At 38.1% G+C, this 18,836-nt stretch overlaps 1 protein-coding gene across 1 annotated transcript in view; it reads right to left on the reverse strand.

Annotated features, from left to right (window-relative positions):
* Window positions 1-18,836, reverse strand: part of LOC124616030 (MAU2 chromatid cohesion factor homolog) — a 184,144-nt gene that overhangs the window by 85,082 nt on the left and 80,226 nt on the right. The window contains exon 6 of the mRNA XM_047144248.1: window positions 1,172-1,336. Coding sequence (XP_047000204.1) covers window positions 1,172-1,336 — 165 coding nt within the window. The remainder of the gene's footprint in view (window positions 1-1,171; window positions 1,337-18,836) is intronic.

Raw genomic sequence — 18,836 nt, forward strand, 5'->3', positions numbered from 1 at the left:
CATTAAGAGACCAATAGTGTACTGTAACATTATACATACATAAGCTAGACATACAAAGTGTTTTTTATTAACCAAGAAGACAATTTTATAAAATACAGAAATTATGGTATGTGGTAACTAATGATTGTTGTTGCACTGGTACATGTAAAAATTGTAATGTACTTTGATAAGCATTGCTGATTATTGTGATTACTACCTGCAATACTAAAACCTATATATATATTTGACATTTGCAAAAGCCATCATATTGGTGACACCACACAAAAAATTAAATAAACTAAATTTTAAAAAATTATCCACTATTAAGGAGAGGTGCCATTTGTTATACCAAGTGGACTTCCGTCCAAGTCTTTAAACATTTCCGGGTGTGTTTAGATGAAATATTCACACTATTCCCATGTATGCAGGGACAAGCAATGTCACCACTGTCAATATTTTGGGACCACAGTGCATGACTGTTAAAATATATTCGTGCAAACAGCCTATCAGAAGAAAAGGCAACCTTACTTGAGAGCGCTTTGTTCTTTTGACCACTTCATGAAGGGTGATTTACATGAGTAATGTGATGTGCTGTCATGCACTGTGGCTCTAAAATACTGTCAATGGTGATATATCTCATCAAAGCATTCACGGGAATGATGTAAATATTTCCCTTAAATGCACATGAAGGTAGAAGACAACTTTCGAAACACATACTGTGAGGAATCAATAAATACAGTGTAAAAGGTCACACATCTGACTACTTATATCACCTTGGCCATCAACTTTCTCAGTTTCAAATTTCATGAGGAAAGTCTTCATTCTCATTTAGTATTAAAGCTGCCATCAACCCAAAAGTTGATCTGACTGAACACCTTAGTGATCACTATAAGGCATGGTACTACTGATGGTGGTATGCCCTTGCTTTCCTCCAACCTTTTAATTGACTTATCCAGCCAGTTACAGATGACAGATGGACCTACACTTTAACATGGACTTCAAACCAAAGTGCACTTTAGCAGTTTTCACATTCACAAATTATTTTCAGAGGTGCAAGAAACAATAAGTGACGGAAAAAATCCCGGGGCTGGCTGGGGGTTGAACCTCAGATCACTGGACTTTTAGTATGTCACTTACCCACGCTAATGCTCATTTTACTACATAATTCCAGATATATAATCAAGCTACTTACTCTTCAGTTTTTCGATCTGCATCAGAGCCTTGTCTGTATATTTCTGTGCCTTGTCCATGTAGCCCGCCTGCATACTGTGCATTACAGTGACTAAGTAGACCAACACATACAAGTGCTCTTTCGGCATCCAAATAAACATATCACCAACATTTGGACCACTGACCACTGCATAAAGAAAATAAAATATATAGTTTTATGATGTCTGATCATAACTACCTTTCTGTGGAATTATTTTAAATACAAGCATTCCTGGTATCTAAAGTACATTTATGAAACAATTTAATTCTATTTAAGAACTTCTTTATGTTATTTGGCATTATAATTAGTAACAAAACTCGACATATGCAGAAATGTGATGGAAACAAACAACATATGGGCATGCACAAATTATTAGTTTTAATACAAGAGATCTTTTGTGGAATATAAACAGCTGAATCAGTAATGGCAGCTGAAAAATGCTCTTGATGGAGCACAACAAAGAGGGATATGTTCCTCTTCAAATGACTGAGAAGTGGGAAACCAGCTGCATCAATCCTCATTCCATCTTCCTCATCAAAACTTTCGGCATGCGAACATATTCATGCTCTTTTAATGCAGAACATTCTCTTTTATCCAGTCTCTCTTTGTAGTGAAGTTTTCATACTCAGCATCTCCCTCTCATTGCCTAGTCTATTTCCTTTTTATCCCATTGGTACTTTCCAGTGTCTGTCTCTCTCCCTCCCACTGTCACTGTCTTCATCCACTTCTCTCACTCTACCCTACCACGGTCTCCTTCTATGCAACTTTCATTGCCTCTCTGTCCCACTGCCATTGTGTTCATCCCATTCTTTTTCCTTCCCATTACCACTGTCTCTTTCTTTCTCACATACAGTCTGCTGCCTCTCTCTTCAGCCACCAATCTCTCTTCTCCACACATGTCCTTGGGATGGTTTGCTCAGGGTTCTGAGCCCTAGATTGGGAAACTTTAAAAAGTGGATGTTGGGGATGGAGGAAAAAGAGCAAATTTCTTCATGTTAAAAGTTCACCCATCTGGGGTGGTCGAGACTCCCAAGCCTATGCATGGTCTCCACTCATCTCTATTTTTCATTTCCACTACCTCCACTCTCCTTTGCTCTCACTATCTCAATCCATTTCTCTTTCTCTTTTACTGTCACTGTCTCTCAACGACCATCACTATCTCCTCTCTCTTTGGGTCCTACTGCTATTGTCTTCAGCCATCTCTCTTTCTGGCAATATTTTGACAAGGATAGATTGCTATTCACAATGTAGCAGAGGTGTTGAGTTACAGACAGGCACAACATTCGACTACTTAACACGTAAGGTTTTAACTACAAGGGCTTTTTCTGAAATAGATAAGACGCACACATGCACATGACCACACTCAGCACACCTCTGTGTGTGTGTGTGTGTGTGTGTGTGTGTGTGTGAGAGAGAGAGAGAGAGAGAGAGTTTTGTCTACTTCAGAAGAAGGGCTTCTGGCCGAATGTTTACATGTTTAGTAGTCTTTTTGTTTTGCCTTTCTGTGACTCAACACCTCCACTGTATGGTGAATAGTAATTTTCATAATATTGTCATTATTCCATCCTGGATTTTCCATTGTTCCATCTCTCTCTCTCTCTCTCTCTCTCTCTCTCTCTCTCTCTCTCTCTCTCTCTCTCTCTCTCACACACACACACACACACACACACACACACACACACTGGCAATGTCTCCTCTCTCTTCCACTGCCACTGTCTCTCTGTCACTCTCTATCAGCACAAAAAAGTGTAAATATATTTACATACAAAAATTTTTTGTGAGGAAGGCAGAATGAGAATTGAGGCAGCTGGTTCCCTACTTTTCTGTCAGAGTCTTTTAATAAGGAGCATATTCACCTTTTTGTGCTCCAATAGGAGCATTTTTTCAGCTGGTTCCCTTGTTTTCCCTGTAACAGGAGAGTGTACTGCTTATATAAAATGAAGTCAGTACATCAGTTATGTTTTGACAGTTTATCTATTTACTTTGACATGTATAAACAACAAATAAGTAGTCATAAGATTAACACAACATTGTCTTCCAACCAATGCAGGTTCACTTTACCCTACTTTACATAAAAATACACAACAGTTTTAGGTTACACGTACAGTACACAGAATACCAAATAAATGCAATGTTTGATCTGCAAGTACAAAGAATTTCTTATGGCAAAATAATTTTTTTAAGTTTCTTATGCTGCCCGGCAGAATCATTGAATAATTTCCATGTCAAGGCGGCCCGTATAGGCGTGAAGTGTCCATTCAACAGAGACAGTGCATCACAGTTGTACTGGTGAAACAAAAAAGGCGACTAAAAACATACTTTGATGCCCTCGAACCTTTGCAATGAACCCTAGAACCCTCACCATGTGTTCTTTACATCAGCTAAAACTACTTTTACACCTCAGACTAGATACTACATGCATAAGTATGGTATCTTTGAACCTCTGGATCTCGGTGATGCATAATGATATCGAAAAATGTTCCATGGACCTCCAAAAACATCACCTTAAGAAAATATGCTAAAAATTTCAGCAATTTGCCATGTATGGAAATCGAAGTGGCCATCACCACAATTGGTACTTTTGGCACCCAAAAATCATGGGTTTATTGATTTTTTCACAAAGCGCTGATGAACAAAAGGTGCTTTTATAAACCGCTTAAGGCCAACCCTAGACATCACCTAATAAAAAAAAAAAAAAAAAAAAACTTTATTTGGTCAATTAGCTTGGGCTGGAGGAAGTGTGTAATGTTTAAATTTTGACCCTGTACAGTAGGATAGCAACAAAAGCTTTCCTGAAGAATAGAAATATGTTAGCATCAAATATAAATCTGAGTGTCGAAAATTATTTTCTGAAAGGATTTGGCTGGAGTTTAGCCTTATATGGGAAGTGAACGATTAAAAGTACAGATAAGAAGAAAAATGTATGCTTTTAAAGTGTGGTGTTACAGTAGAAGGCTTACAGGTCAATATATCCAATGAAAACGCACTGCAATGAATTGGGACAAGCTCTACAACACAACTTGACTAAAAGAAGAGAGACATGGATAAGACAAGTAATGGTACATCAAGAAATAGTAAACTGGGCAATGGATGGTGTATGGAGTGTGGAAATTGCAGAGACAAAGAATTGAATGCAGTAAGCAGGTTTAAAGAATTGGAGGTTCAAGCAATCATTCTTCCTGTGAACCATACATGAATTAAATAGGAGAAAGCCCTACTAATTGGTGCAATGGGAAGTGCCCTCTACCAGGAACTTCCCAATGGTTTGCTGGGTATAGATGTAGAGATATAGATGAAGGTACACAGAAAAAGGAAGATTAGGATTAAATACACCAGCCATGACAATGTCATTACGCATTAGACACAGAACTTAAACCTGAGGTTGGTAAAGAAATAGGGTTTGCCCTTTTGTGGGAACCATCTCAGCATTCACCTTAAGCAATTCAGAGACATTACAGGAAATATAAATCTGGATGGCCAGATGGATATTTGGGTCACCAACATCCCAAATACAACTTCAATGTCTTACCACTCCACTGCCTCACTTAGCTCATTATACAGAGCTAAAGAGATAAGCACAAGATAGTCTCTGAGGAGACAAGGCCCTGAACGAGCTTGTATAATTTATTTAAATAATGTATCTGCACAGGATAAGACTATAAGAGAGTTTACAATGCATTTGGAGACGATAGGGTAGGGTGACAAGCATGAAACTAAAAACAGAACAACTGTTTCTGTGAACAAACTGAAATAAAATAATAAAAAAGTAAATGAAACTTTTTATATAAGGCCTCATAACATTTTGATTAAAATGTTTTTCTTATAAATTCCAGTCCAAATAAACATATCTAGTACTGTTGAGAGAATATTGTTTGTAAATTGTACCATCATTTCTGTCATTATTCAGAGGTAGAGGTTCTCTCTTGCTTTGCTTATTCCTTGGAGGAGAGGTTTACATGAGAGAACCATCATAACACCTACATTTATTATGATTAAATGTTAATACTAAATCACATAATTTTAATTTCTGTAGTAATACTTACCCAAACTAAGAACATAGTGAGGTAAAGTTAGAAAAAATAGAAGACTTTTGTTATACATTGTGAATGAGGCAGGTGATAGTTGCAAAATTAATTTGCTGTTTGTTATAAATGCAGTCACTGCAAGTGGCATATGAACTCCAAAAATGTCTCACGGCACAAAAGCAGTGGTACTAGGAACACAGCAGGAAACAATGATAATCACTGATCTCTGGTGTCTGGATGTGGGCTCACACCTTGAATAGCTTCCATTAGCTTGACATAATTAGAAACCTTTGTGTCAGCAGTCTTAAATGAACACGGTCTGTATAGAAACATGTGATGTATTTCAGTTAATAATAACCAGTCATAATTTGAATTTAAAAATAGTTTTTATACATACAAAACTTAGCACAAACGTAGCAACAACATCGCTATTAGATTCCACAAGAATATATCACTAGTGAATGTGTGTACAGCACAATAACAGGGACTGTAGTGTTCACTTCAGTGCAACTTAACCAGGCACTATAATAAACAAAACTTGAATACAGAAAACAAACTTAAGCAGGCCCTTAAAAGAAACCCATTGGTGATAAAATAATTTCAAAAATATTTGTAAATAATGTAAACACCATAAAGCAGCCATCACAAAGGAAAGGAAATGAAATGTAATGTGACAGTGACAAACTACAACAACAAAAAACACTGACCTTCCTGGAAAACAGAAAGATGACAATTATCCAACAACACAACCAAAATTACTGGAGGGGCATGCAGTAATTCCTGACTTCTTTACACATGAAAAGACAAAATGTAACGAGTCTAAGAACACCTGGATTAAACAGCTTAGTAAAACTCAGCAAGGTCTAATATTAAAAACAATGTTGTCAGAATCATATATCCACCATCAAACCACAAAACATACTCTCATACTGCTACAGAACTTCATACATGCAGAAATAGTAAAAATTTGAGCAACAAAATAAAAAAAGGTAGGTCACTGGTAATCTTTGCCATTATGTTCACTCACACTAACAAATGAAATTTGAGTAACAACCAACACAGAGCATAATAAAATAATAAGTAATGAAGCAGATACACATAAACTGTTTGATAATCACTAAATCTAACAACAACAAAAAATTAATTCATTTTCAACAATGATTTCTACCTAAAACAGGAAAGAATCCCAATGAGACCATCAATCAGTGGACTCTAGCCAATATCTTCCTCAATCCCATCAAGAACAATTTTTTTTTTGCTGCAACAGGGAAACCAAAATAATATATTGACTGATATGTTGAAGACATAATATGCCGCACAGATGCAAAACCCAAACACACAGAAAAGTATATGAGGTCATCCCGGATATGTATCGACAATCATTTCACACCTAATTTGAAAATGAACATGATAAAGAAATTTGTGGCTATCAAAGCAATATGATTTTCTTTTTTGGCCCAGTAACTGCTTCTAATGTATTTACCCATAACCACTCAAATCAACAAATAATTTTTATGTATATGAAATATTAAATGATCCATCTCCGGTCAACAAATAGAATTACATTATATATAAAGCTGCTGCTCAGAGAAATAGCTAACAAGCACTAAGTTAAATTAGAGAATAAAGCAATAAATAAATAAGATAACCAACACAAATAAACAAGCTGAGACAGGATCTCAGAAAGAGAGCCAACAACAGTTTGTTTTCATGCCTACTGGTCTTTGATTTCGCAGTTTCATTGAGATCTGTTGCATCTGTTCTCCTCATCTCCACTTTTCAAATTTTGTAATACTTAACTCTAAAGTTAAAAAGACAGCAAATGAAGCAATACAAAAGAAAAATAAATACTAGAAATCCACGACTAAAAATTTTGACAGAGGAAATCAAAGCGGCAATTTCAGAGAAACAAGCAGCTTATAAAAAATACCTTTCAACTGTACAGATGGTAATCTACAACCCCACCAAAACACTTGGGAGTGATATATTAGTAACATATAAAATTGCATACATGGACATCAAATGATAGCTTAGAAAGCTCTTACAGCATTAGACAAGAGAGAAAGAGAAACTGTCCAGTCAAATAACAACAAAAACAGGACTGGGTAACACATTTTAAGACTTTTGGTATGATGAAATTATACAAGAACTTTAATGCAAACATATTAATAAAAAGTAGTGTAAGGATTCGCTCATGCTGATACAGAATTGATGGTGGCTTAAAATGATGGAAAGGCGGGTAGGGAACTGGTACTGATCAAATTAACCCTTCATCCTGGGAACAACAGTACATACTCACACTTCCTTAGAGTTCACACTGGCAGTAACCCGACCACATACTCACCAGCTGCAGATCCCCACATAAAACTGTATTGCTTTACCATCATTTAAGAAGTAAAACTGCTTTGTCGGCTATGTGGGGGGACATCCATACTGACACACCGATAAGATCTTTGTTGGAAAGAGAGTCAGTCTGAAGAAATTAAACTACTAACTGTCTTTGTGGAAAGAAAGAACGTGTAAAGTGTTGTGCAACTATATTTAGAAGGCTTCTAAATATTACAGTTCACAAAGCATTTGTTGTTTATCAAGCCACTAAGATGCCAAAGGAAGTTGATGTATAAATTTCAGGGATTGATCATGACAAAATAAACACACACACACACACACACACACACACACACACACACACACACACACAGATTATATATATAAGACCAAGGTCTTTAAATATGTCTGCTTGTGTCTGTATATGTGTGGATGGATATATGTGTGTGTGTGTGTGTGTGTGTGTGTGTGTGTGTGTGTGTGTGTGTGTGCGCGAGTGTATACTCATCCTTTTTTCCTTTTTCCCCCCCTAAGGTAAGTCTTTCCGCTCCCGGGATTGGAATGACTCCTTACCCTCTCCCTTAAAACCCACATCCTTTCGTCCTTCCCTCTTTCCTGATGAGGCAACAGTTTGTTGCGAAAGCTTGAATTTTGTGTGTATGTTTGTGTTTGTTTGTGTGTCTATCGACCTGGAATGTTTCCTTCTAATATATATATATATATATATTAGAAGGAAACATTCCACGTGGGAAAAATTATATATAAAAACAAAGATGAGGTGACTTACCGAACAAAAGCGCTGGCAGGTCGATAGACACACAAACAAACACAAACATACACACAAAATTCAAGCTTTCGCAACAAACTGTTGCCTCATCAGGAAAGAGGGAAGGAGAGGGGAAGACGAAAGGAAGTGGGTTTTAAGGGAGAGGGTAAGGAGTCATTCCAATCCCGGGAGCGGAAAGACTTACCTTAGGGGGAAAAAAGGACAGGTATACACTCGCACACACGCACATATCCATCCACACATACAGACACAAGCAGACATATTTAAAGGTCTTTAAATATGTCTGCTTGTGTCTGTATGTGTGGATGGATATGTGCGTGTGTGCGAGTGTATACCTGTCCTTTTTTCCCCCTAAGGTAAGTCTTTCCGCTCCCGGGATTGGAATGACTCCTTACCCTCTCCCTTAAAACCCACTTCCTTTCGTCTTCCCCTCTCCTTCCCTCTTTCCTGATGAGGCAACAGTTTGTTGCGAAAGCTTGAATTTTGTGTGTATGTTTGTGTTTGTTTGTGTGTCTATCGACCTGCCAGCGCTTTTGTTCGGTAAGTCACCTCATCTTTGTTTTATATATATATATATATATATATATATATATATATTTTACACACACACACACACACACACACACACACACACACACACTTCCACACAAGCAAGCACACATGATCACTGCCATCAAGAGCTCCAACCAGAATGTCACTACATGAATAGCAATCTGAAGTGGGGCAGGAAGAGGGAGGGATAGCAGGGTACAGGTGGGGAGAGATAAGAGCACCGTCTGCCACAGCATGCAGGGACTAAATGGTGGTCTGACAAGACTGCCAGATGCAGCACCAGGAGGTGGGTTGTGCAGCAAAAAATGGGGAGCGGAAAGGACAGGTATCTGTATTGGCAGAGGGCAGCACATAATGAGGGTGAGGAGACATGAATAGGGAGGAACGGTAAGACAGATGGCGCAGAAACTGTTTTGTGGAGGGTGTGCGTACAGTTGGTTACCATATACTGAAGCTGGGAGAAATTCAGGAGCAGAGAATGTTTTGTAAGGATAAATCCCATATACACAGCTCACGAAAGCCGGTGGTGGAGGGGAGGATCCACATGGCCCAGGTTGTGAAGCTGCCACTGACATCAAACAAGCTACGTTCAGATGCATGTTGTGCCACAGCATGGTCTAGGTTGCAGCAGAGCTGGTAAACAACCCTGGTTGTTTTCACAGGCAGTCCAGCTTATCTTACCCCATCCAAGGCCAGGCCACCTGTGAAAGCAGCCAGCCTGTTCCTTTCGCAGCTTTTTACATTGGTATGGCTACCAAACTGCTGTCCATCAGGATGAACGGCCACTGCCAAACTGTGGTGAAGAGCAAAGTAGACCACCCTGTGACACAACATGATTTGACCATAACATGCTGGATTTCAATGGCTGCTTCACAACCTGGGCCATCTGTATCCTCCCCTCCACCCCCAGCTTTTGTGAACTGCGTGTATGGGAGTTACCCACGCCACCCATTTTCCACTCCCAAAGTTATCCTGCCGTCAAACTACAGTGACTTACTGTCCTCTCACCCTTCACCCAACAGTTTCCGCCCCCTCTAACCTGTCACCTTTTCACACTCCTCACTCTCATTGTGTGCTGGTCACTGCCAATGCACCCTGCTGTCCTTTCCCCTTCCCTGTTCCTCTCCCCTTTTCCACTCCCCGTTGTTTCCCTCCACACACCACCTTCCACTGCTGCGCCTGGCAGTTTCATCAGGCCATCATCTAGTCCCTGCATGCCCCACCAGACAGCACTCTGCCAGCCCTTCCCCCACCCCACCCCCCACCCCCCCGCCATATTCAGCTATACATCCCCCTTTCCCATTTCAGATTGCTATTCATGTGACTGTCCATTACAGTTGGAGCTGCTGATGGTAATGGTCACGTGTGCATGAGGTGTGTGTGAATGTGTGTGTGTGTGTGTGTGTGTGTATGTCTATGGGTCTTTGCTGGAGAAGGCTTTGGCCGAAATCTATAATGTGTAAGTCTTTTTGTTGTGCCTGTCTGCAACTCAAAGGGTCATATTTATGGTGAGTAGCAATCTATCCTTTTCCTAACAATATTATGTGAAGGAAAGTTGCTACTCACCATATAGCGGAGATGCTGAGTCGCAGATAGGCACAACAAAAGGCTTTTGGCCATTAAGGCCTCTGTCAACAACAACAACAACAACAACAAACACTCTCTCTCTCTCTCTCTCTCTCTCTCTCTCTCTCTCCAGTCGTGTGTGTGTGTGTGTGTGTGTGTGTGTGTGTGTGTGTGTGTGTGAGTGTGTGTGTGTGTGGGTATTGTTGACAAAGGCCTTAATGGCTGAAAGCTATAATTGTGAGAATCTTTTTGTTGTGCTTATCTGCGACTGCATCTCCGCTATATGGTGAGTAGCAACTTTCCTTCTCATAATATTGATACATTCCATCCTGGATTTTCCATTGTTTGATTTATCCTTTTCCTAATATTGTTAATATTCCAACTTGGAGCTTCCAAACTCTAGTTTATTTTATATGATCATATAGGTTTTGAACGTGATAAAGGTTACTGTTAACAATTTCCAAAAATTTTGTTACAATTTAAGAAATAATTGCTGCACTGCCGCAGTTTAAATAAAATGCTGCATTTCTGTACCAGCCAGTTGTGTTAACTACTGCCAGTAAGTTACGGGTAAGCACAGAAAGTATTGGCATGAAAGGTAATGTGGAATCAATTACGTACAGAGGGAGTAGAGTGCTACATCTATTTCATGTGTGTTGGAAGCACATGAAAAATCTCTCCAAACTGTAAGAAATTGAGAGTAATGTCATTGCCCAAGAATGGTGACAAAACAGTATGCCACAACTACAAATGAGTAACCCTACCTGACGATTCACAAACTATAATATCATGTTTATGGGTAACAGACTTTAAGTGATAGCTGAATATTAATATACTGACAATAAATGTGATTTAGGAAAGCACTTTCAACTACTGATGGTATCTTTATTTTACGATAACTTAATGAAAACAGCGAGTTTAACTAAGAAAGTTAGGTTTACATGTAATCTGAGGCACGCCCCAAGGGAGTGTTGTGAACAAAACTACTGGAAGTTGTCGCATCAATTAAATATGTCATGTATGCATACAGAGCTATTTAATGCGGAAAAACCACATAAAATTAATCACAGGTACGGTAGATGATAGACTGAAATTTGTTGGAAGAATCCTAGTCCATCCATGAAGAAAATAGCTTACAAAACCCTCCATCAACAAATACTTAATGTTGCTCATCAGTGTGGGGTCCTTACCTGACTGACAAGAGAAAACAGAAGAACCGAAGAAGAGCAGTGAGTTTCATCACAGGTTCATTCAGTAAGTGTGAAAGCAGCATAGAGATGCTCATCCAACTTCAGTAGCAAGACACTAAAATTGAGGTATAGTGCTCCACAGTGTAATTTAGTGTTAAAATTGCGAGACTTCATGTTTCCTCCTGCATACATCTAATAAAAAGATCATGAAGGTAAGATTAGAGAGATTCGAAGACACCATTCGGATATGGAGGACAAAGGCGAGTCTGAGTGCCTAGTGATACACTGAATGAACAAACAAACATGCAACACATTCCACATAAGAAGGTGCTAAAATTTAAGAAACCAGGAAGATTTTCATATTTTGCAACGGTAAATATTAATTCTTTAAGGAAAGTTGGTGAATTGAAACATTTAACAGATGTCTTAGATCAACAGAACATAGTTATCACAGCCCTTCAAGAGTTACACAATACTGACTAGGACACGATCAAATCAGGAGGATATTGACTTTATAAGGGACCACCAGGAGAAAGGGTAATAGAAAATCTTCCCCAATTCGGTGTGGGTTTCTTGGTACACAATAGAATATTGGATTCCATTGAGAATTTTTCATCCAGTTCCTCAAGAATGGCATTGTTAACAATTAAGGTGGAAAACAAAAGATACACACTGATAAATATTCATGCTCCAACTAATGTTAAAAATAGAACTGACAAGGATGGAACGGAAAAATTCTGGGATGAACTTTATCAACTAGTAAGGACCATACTGGAAACTAACATTAAAATTCTGCTTGGAGACTGTAATGCAAAGATAGGACGAGAGAAGAAATTTCGAGGTGTGGTGGGGCGATGGCCAGCACACAAACTTACAAACAAGAACGGGGAACGGTTAATTGAATTTTGTACTATAAATGGATTGGTTTTGAAGACAACCAGGTTTAAGGGAAGATCACATAAGTTAATGACATGGAAATGTCCTAACATCAAGCTAGGAGAGTCCCATGTAGATCAAGTGGCCATGGATCAGAAATTCCATAAGGAAATCTATAATGTCAAATTGCTGCCTGGTATTGATGTTGATTCAGACCACTACATTTCAAAAATTAAAATCAACCTGACATCTAAAAGAAAAAACAAACCACAAAAGTTAGATACAAAGAGAACATATGACCCTAGTTATATTATTAATAATCAGATATATTACGAGAGATCAAGAATACCTTTAAGTGACAATCTAGAAGCCACTGTCAATCGATTAAAAGCCTTGGCTGAAGAAGTAGCTCCTATATGGAAACACAAGAAACACACTTGGTGGAATGAGGAATGTGATGTAGTGATTTAACGTAGACATAAGGCCTGGTTAAATGACCCAACAAAAGAGGACTGAAAGCTCCAGTGAGGAATGAATAAATGCCTGACTATCAACCGTCAAAGAAATTAGAAGGGTCAAAAGGCAATTTCATAAGGATTCACTAAAATCTATCGAAGATGCTTTCAATCGCCACAAGACAAGAGATTACTATCAGACATTCCAACAGTACCAATCAAAATACACTCCACCTACTCTTATGATGAAGGATACAAACTGAAAGGTTGCACATAACAATTATGACAATTCAATGATATTGGCTAAATATTTCAAACAGTTACTAAATAGTGCAGAACCTGAACATCATTTGGAATTTGACCCCTACCCAAGAAACAAAACACATTTAGAAAAAGTTATATCACCACACTCAGATGAAGTACAAGCAGCAATTAACTCACTTGGAATTATAAAGCAGCAGGTGAGAACCAAATAGTGGCAGAACTTTGGAAATATGCGAATGTACAAATTATTCTGAACTTACACAAACATCTTACTGACATTTGGAATACTGAGAAGTTACCAGAGGAATGGAATGTTGCCATAATCCATCCACTACACAAAAAAGGTGATCGATTGGATCCAAATAATTATAGGGGTATATCCCTGCTGGATATTACTGATAAAATTTTTTCCAAGGTTCTGTATTTCAGAATTCATGAACAGCTTGATGGTGAACTAGGAGAATATCAAGGAGGCTTTCACACAGGATGAAGCTGTCCTGATCAAATTATGAGTCTCAAATGGATAATGAAACATCAAAGGGTCAGGGACAAGAAACTAGTGACCACGTTTGTCGATTTAAAAAAAGCCTATGATAGTATCCATCGTGAATCTCTATTGTCAATTCTTAAAGAATTTGGTTTACATCAGAAACTTGTCAACCTCACTGCAGTCACCCTTCAAAATACTAAAGCTAGAGTAAGGTTCAAAAAAGAATTCTCTGAACCTTTTGAGATTTGTACTGGCCTTCCACAAGGCGATGGATTGTCTCCATTATTGTTCAATTGTGTGCTGGAGAAAATCATGCATGAATGGAACAAGATATGCAACCATCTGCTAAGATTGGAAGAAAGATTCAACTTAACTGCCTTGCATTTGCAGATGATTTAGTGCTGTTAGCAAACAATATTGATGAAGCGAAGGTTCAGACAGAACAACTAGAGCAATTAGCGGCAAAGGTCTGATCGCAAATTTCGTTTGAGGAAACAGAAATGCTGCCCAGCTTCCCAGTTGACACATCCCATATCATACTTCATAATGATCAAAAAATCAAGGTAATAAAAGAGTTTAAATAGCTTGGTGAGATTATTACCTGCAATGTTAATGAAAGAGCATCAAAAGATAGTAGAAGATTAAAACTTCAGCGAGTGCAGAGAACCACATGGCCAACCTACAAAAAAACAATCTCTCTCAATAAATGCTAAATTTCAACATTACCTCTCTGTTATTAAACCGGAAGCAACATATGCAAGTGAAACACTATTCAGACTAAATACTCAAGCAACAACTGACAAACTGCAGAAAGTTGAAAGAAGAATACTCCAAACAATTATCAGTAAGAAACACCAAGTTAATGGGCAGTGGAGACTTTTGCCCAATTCAGTAGTGTGTAAAGAAAGTGAAGCCATTATTAATACAATGTGAAAAAGAAGTATTGCATTTTTCGGCCACATATCTCGCCTACCAAATACTAGAATCGTGAAGCAACTTTTTGACTTCTTCTAGAACAGTAAAACCAAAAACATCTGGTTTAAAGAAGTACAAAGTGATCTGGATGAACTGAACATCACCACACACCAAATTCAACAAAGAGAAGCGAAACTGCTTCTGAAGAACAAATACATACGGCTGACATTCAAACCATCAGAACAGAAGAAGTATGTCATTTCTGCAGAAGAACGAGTAGCCAGATCACAGCGAATGAAGAAGTTTTGGGAAACGAAGAAACTGCTGACTGCTAAGAGCTAAACTTAATTATTGTAGACTCTGTTGTATTATGTTTGATTTTAGTGTTCCAATGTGGTTGTAAATAAATAAATAAATGCTCAGCTGTGATTTCATTTATGAGTTCTTCAAACTGGATGCAAGTGGCCCTTATGAAACCAGTACTAGATTAGTGTATGCCTTACGATCCCTTGGCAAGGGCATGGCTGCAGGGAGAACATTTTGTTTAGTGATGAACTTACATCAACCACCAAATAAATTTGAAAAACTGACTGCAATACTAGAGAAAGCTGTATGTGAGGTCAGTGAGGAAAGCATGAAACTGGCTGCTAGGGAAGCAGTGGAAGAAAATGATGAGTGTTCGGATATTGCAGTTGCACTTGATGGAAGTTGGCAGAAAAGAGGACACACTTCTCTGAATGGAGTAGTGACTGCCACGTGTGTAGTAATGAACATAAGGAACACAACTGTGTGGCTAATTTTAGAGGAACAAGTGGTGGTATGGAAGTTAATGGAGTACAACAAATATTTCATCACTCCATAGAAACAAGAGGCTTACGGTATACTGTAAGGCGTACAACAATGTGGCGAACTCTACGCCATATGGAGATGCCATTATTATCAAAATAGAATGTGTAGGCCATGTTCAAAAATGTTTGGGAACAAGGCTGAGAAAACTAGCTGTTGATATGAGAGGAAAAAATTTAGAAGATGAAAAATTGTTGACTGGACAGGGTCGGTTAACTAAAACTGAAATAGAAAACTTGCAGGTATACTATGGGCAGTTTTTCTGCTTTTCCTGCTGTCGAGACCGGGTTTAAGGGTTTTCCTGCTGTCGAGGCCGGGTTTAAGGGTTTTCCTGCTGTCGAGGCCGGGTTTAAGGGTTTTCCTGCTGTCGAGACCGGGTTTAAGGGTTTTCCTGCTGTCGAGACTGGGTTTAAGGGTTTTCCTGCTGTCGAGACCGGGTTTAAGGGTTTTCCTGCTGTCGAGACCGGGTTTAAGGGTTTTCCTGCTGTCAAGACTGGTGACACAGCGGAGAAGCCAAATACTGGACAGCAGTTTTTTATGTCCATGGAGAAACAATATTCACGGAAAAAAAACAAGTCTGTTGTTGAAGTGGGTGTTTTGAGAGTTCAGTACCAAGGTTCGTGACTAGGAGATTAATAAATAGTTCTACATAAAAACCAGAAACTTTTCCCTATCCACATTTTGCATGTTAAACTAAACACTGGGATAAACAGTATTATGCTGATGGTCTTTCACTGATTTCCAGGAAGGAAAGAAAAAAAACTGTCTGATAGGTGTTCCTGAATTGAATAAAGTGTGTTATAGTACACACATAACCTGAAAATTTTAATGCAGAGAGCTAAAACTATGACTTTTACAGGCAGACACCCAACTCTGACAGATAACAACCAGTCAGAGTTGGGTATTTATTAGTAAAAGCCATTGTTTTTTTTTATCCCTGCACTAAAATTTTATTTAAAAAATAATAAAAATGTCAAACACCTCAGTTATCTTGGCTGTGATCTTATAATGTATTATTATGACAAAAGACATACAAAATAAAGGAAATAAGACAAGTAACATTCGCAAAACAATTATAAAACCTTAATTGTGTATGTTTGACAATTTTCTAAGACTGTTGTTCTACCGACACTACAATATGGAAGTGAAATATGGGCAGTTAACAAGAAGCAAGAAATGCATACCCACAGTATGGACATGAAGTTTCCAAGAAGTATTGAAGGATGTAAAAGTGCAGACAGAATTGGAAATTTTATATCGGAAATGAACTGAACATGAGCAGATACATGAAAAAATAGTAGAAAATAATAAAAAGTATACCAAATATCTACAATAACTGGATCCCTAAAGATTAGCTATAAAAATAAAGAAATACAAAGAAGAACAGTACTCTGGAAGACTCAGAAAAGATGGGAACTATAATACGCAGTAAGCAGCTTAAAATGAGAAGTGAAGGAACAAAACTCTAACTGCCCGATTTTAAGGTTTCTCTGAAGCAAAAAGTGACAACTGTTTCTTGGGAAAAAGCTTTCTAAAGCCAAGATCACATAAATATTTCTTTATTTACATCAACCAGTTTTGACACACTTTGCTGTATCTTCAGATCTGTAAAATAGTACATAGATGTGGAATATATCTCATATCACAAGTTATGATGTAATATCTGAGATAAAAGCTTTTTGTTTGGCATTAATACAAGAAACAGAAATGGAATTGTATATTTACATTCTTTTTATCATAAAACGCGTCCAATCTGAGTTGAAACCTAGTAGCTAAAATGTAGCACATTACACAAAGGTTTATCATCAATAAAACATTTAAAATCAAAAAGGTCCTTTTGTACAGGTACATGACCATGTCCACATATGCAGTACTCACAGATGATTGTTATGTCATAAAAATAACAGTATAATAAAATGCACAATAGCATATCCTTTTACATCAGCTGGACATGTTATAATCATTGAAGATCCACCTTAGCCAACATATAAGTTACAACAGTTCCATTTCTGTTTCTCGTAATGCCAAACAAGAAACTTTTGTATTAATTATTATGACATAACTTATGATACGAGATATATTCCATGTCTATGCACTAATTACATACCTGAAGACGACAGCAAAGTGTGTTGAAACTAGCTGTTGTAAATGAAGAAATATTTACGTGATCTTGGCTTGGGAAAGTTTTTAACAAGTAAAACAGATCACTGCTCCTGATTTCTCAACGTGAGAAAAAAACACAATGAATGTTTGTGTGTTTGCTGCAACCTTTCCAGCTAGCCTTGCAAACTATGCACTCGTAAAACACTGTTCCGTACACGGCCAACTGATGTAACATTGATAACTGGTATCAAATGTTACCCTATGGCAAAGGTAATAACACACAATCAGGCAACACTGATTCACTGTTTTGAATCAGATGACCAATCATCTTCTGTGGAACAATATCAGTGAGGTCAGAGTGATTATTTTTGAAATGGTATTTCATGTACTTGACAATTTATAGATACTACATCCTAGAAGCAGTTCACTTTTAGGTGGTGATGTTAATAAAATGTGTTACCTCATGTAATAGAGCAACATCAGATTATCCTACTAGTATTTATACCATGCTAGAGGATAATAATTTTTTTTCTTTTTTCATCTCTTTTCATTAGTAATTGTAAAATGTAAACTTTCACAACCGAAAATGTCACAATTAATCAAATGTTCCAGGCTATTATGCTATGGCCGAATGGATTCCACCTTGAAACCTAATGTTTCATCCCCATCTGGGGAGGACATTTTCAAGGGGGACCACAGCTTCTTTGAATGTCTGATTCAGGCCCTGGCTTGCTATTGAGTACAACAAAATTCCCTTCTGCTTGCTTCCATGCAGTGACATGATGTCACATATTTTGAATATGTGAGTGCACTGTGAACTGCTGTCGTCCGCTGTTGCTATCACCGCATGGTGGAAGACTGGTACACATCATTTTCAAGCCAGAAGAGGTTTATCAGTACCTCTTAAAATAGCAATTGTTAACCATGAATTGCCACTAACAACTTCTGTTGTAGTACAGGAAAATTGAATCTTGCAACCAACAGAAGTAATAGGTCCTTGTAGTAACTCCTGTTGACCAGTCTCATTTGGGGTAATTGAAAACGTGTCCACTGTCTTGTACACTGGCAATCTGCTCCTTCTATACATTCTCCTCCTGTACGGCATGGCGATGTGTATCGTGCGGCTGCCTCGAGTCGAATGAGCCTGCAGCTGCCTCAGTAGCACATGCGCGTACTGATAAGAACTGGGCGCGGCAGGAAGTAGCGCGCCGATAAACAGCAATGGCGGACCGGAAGTGAATTATTCTGCA

The sequence above is a fragment of the Schistocerca americana genome, chromosome 5 (assembly GCF_021461395.2).
Source record: "Schistocerca americana isolate TAMUIC-IGC-003095 chromosome 5, iqSchAmer2.1, whole genome shotgun sequence".
In the NCBI taxonomy this organism is placed as follows: Eukaryota; Metazoa; Arthropoda; class Insecta; order Orthoptera; family Acrididae; genus Schistocerca; species Schistocerca americana.